General features: G+C 34.4%; 1 protein-coding gene across 1 annotated transcript; it reads right to left on the reverse strand.

Moving 5' to 3' along the window:
* Positions 1–293: 293 nt before the first annotated feature.
* On the reverse strand, positions 294–1,109 carry LOC123654929. Its single transcript, XM_045590785.1, has one exon. It carries the CDS (start codon positions 1,107–1,109, stop codon positions 294–296), a length of 816 nt encoding a protein of 271 aa, XP_045446741.1.
* Positions 1,110–1,391: the final 282 nt, after the last annotated feature.

Consider the following 1,391-nt stretch of genomic DNA (forward strand, 5'->3'; position numbering starts at 1 on the left):
GGTGTGTTCTTCAATTGTTTCTTTTTCTCTTCTTGTTTCACATAAACCTATAATGTCCCATTTTATTGACTTAACAGCGTATCTTAACTCTTCAATTCTGCTGTCTAATAATAATGTTCTTACATTTATACTGGCTATATAGAGATTTCGTGATTTTTGTTTTTTGCTTGTGTTTATATTTTTATTGTTTTTGATTTGGTTTTGATCGTGGTTTAGGAGGCGGTGGTCTGACTTCTCCTCGGTGACCGGCCGGCTTGGAGAAGGTAGAGAGGTTAAAATTGCAGAGGCGCTAGTTAGTTTTTTTGAGTATCTTTCGCATTAACCGTTGGTGGTGCCTGTTCGTTAAGGTTCAGCTGCGACGGGCGTAAGAAGCTAGTTATAGTTTGTGATTTGTTTCTTTTAGTTATTTGTTTTGTCCTTTCGTTGCTGCTTTCTGTTCCCGTTTCCTTAAATGTTTCTTCAGGTGATATAGACATAAGACGTTTATTTTTGTTCCTTTCTGTGGGTGTACGGATTTCAGATTCGCGTGTTTTTAGTGTCACAATTTTGTCGTAGCGTAAAATTACTCTTTTTCCTGTCTCGCGCTCGCGTTTAAGGTCTTCTTGTAATTCTTTTCGTTTTTGCAACACGTTAGGCGGAAAATCTTCTTTTAGGTAAATATTTGCATCCTTCAGCGATTTTTTCTTCTTAAGTATCTCTATTTTCCTGCTTGTTGTTGTAATTGTGACAACTACTGGCCTGATTTTACCTGTGTTTTTTCCTATCCTATTAGCGTGTTCGATTTCCCATTTCTGGCAAGGTATTTTCATCTGGTTGTTGATAATATCTAACACTATGGAGAGTAAACTTTCATACCCTTTCTCTTTCTCTTCAATTCCAAAAAATATAACGTTTTTTCTTCTGAGTTGTTTATCTAAGATATCTATAGTTTTTTGTTGTTGTTCAATTTTTGTTTCCAACTCTTTATTTTTGGTTTCGAAAATGAGAAATTTTTCATCTATTTTGTTATTTATAAATTCTTTAATATTTAGTTCCATCTCTTTCATTTCTTGCTTATTCTTTGATACGTCATCTTGTATATTTTGTAAAATTTTTACGACTTCTTCCATTGTTTATGTACCACTAACGCCCTCTATTGGAAGCTGTTGTTGCGCAGGAGTTTTTATTATTGTTGCAGATATCTTCGCTACTCCCCGATAGATGGCGCTATTACGGTATCTTTAGATGGCGGTAATTTTTATTTTACCTTCCGTTTATATTTGAAATTATACTATAAACAAGATTTTCAAAACATACGGTTTTTCACACTTATCCTTCTCCTGGATTTCGCGTAACAGGTGTTGATGTTAGTCTTTATAAGTTATTTTCGTAAATTATTCCCCAGTCGAAGC

This window comes from Melitaea cinxia, chromosome 7 (genome assembly GCF_905220565.1).
Source record: "Melitaea cinxia chromosome 7, ilMelCinx1.1, whole genome shotgun sequence".
Lineage (NCBI taxonomy): Eukaryota > Metazoa > Arthropoda > Insecta > Lepidoptera > Nymphalidae > Melitaea > Melitaea cinxia.

What these genes read in the sequence shown, in the direction of transcription:
- LOC123654929 (XM_045590785.1), bottom strand. Translation starts at nt 1,109, where the DNA reads ATGGAAGAAGTCGTAAAAATTTTACAAAATATACAAGATGACGTATCA.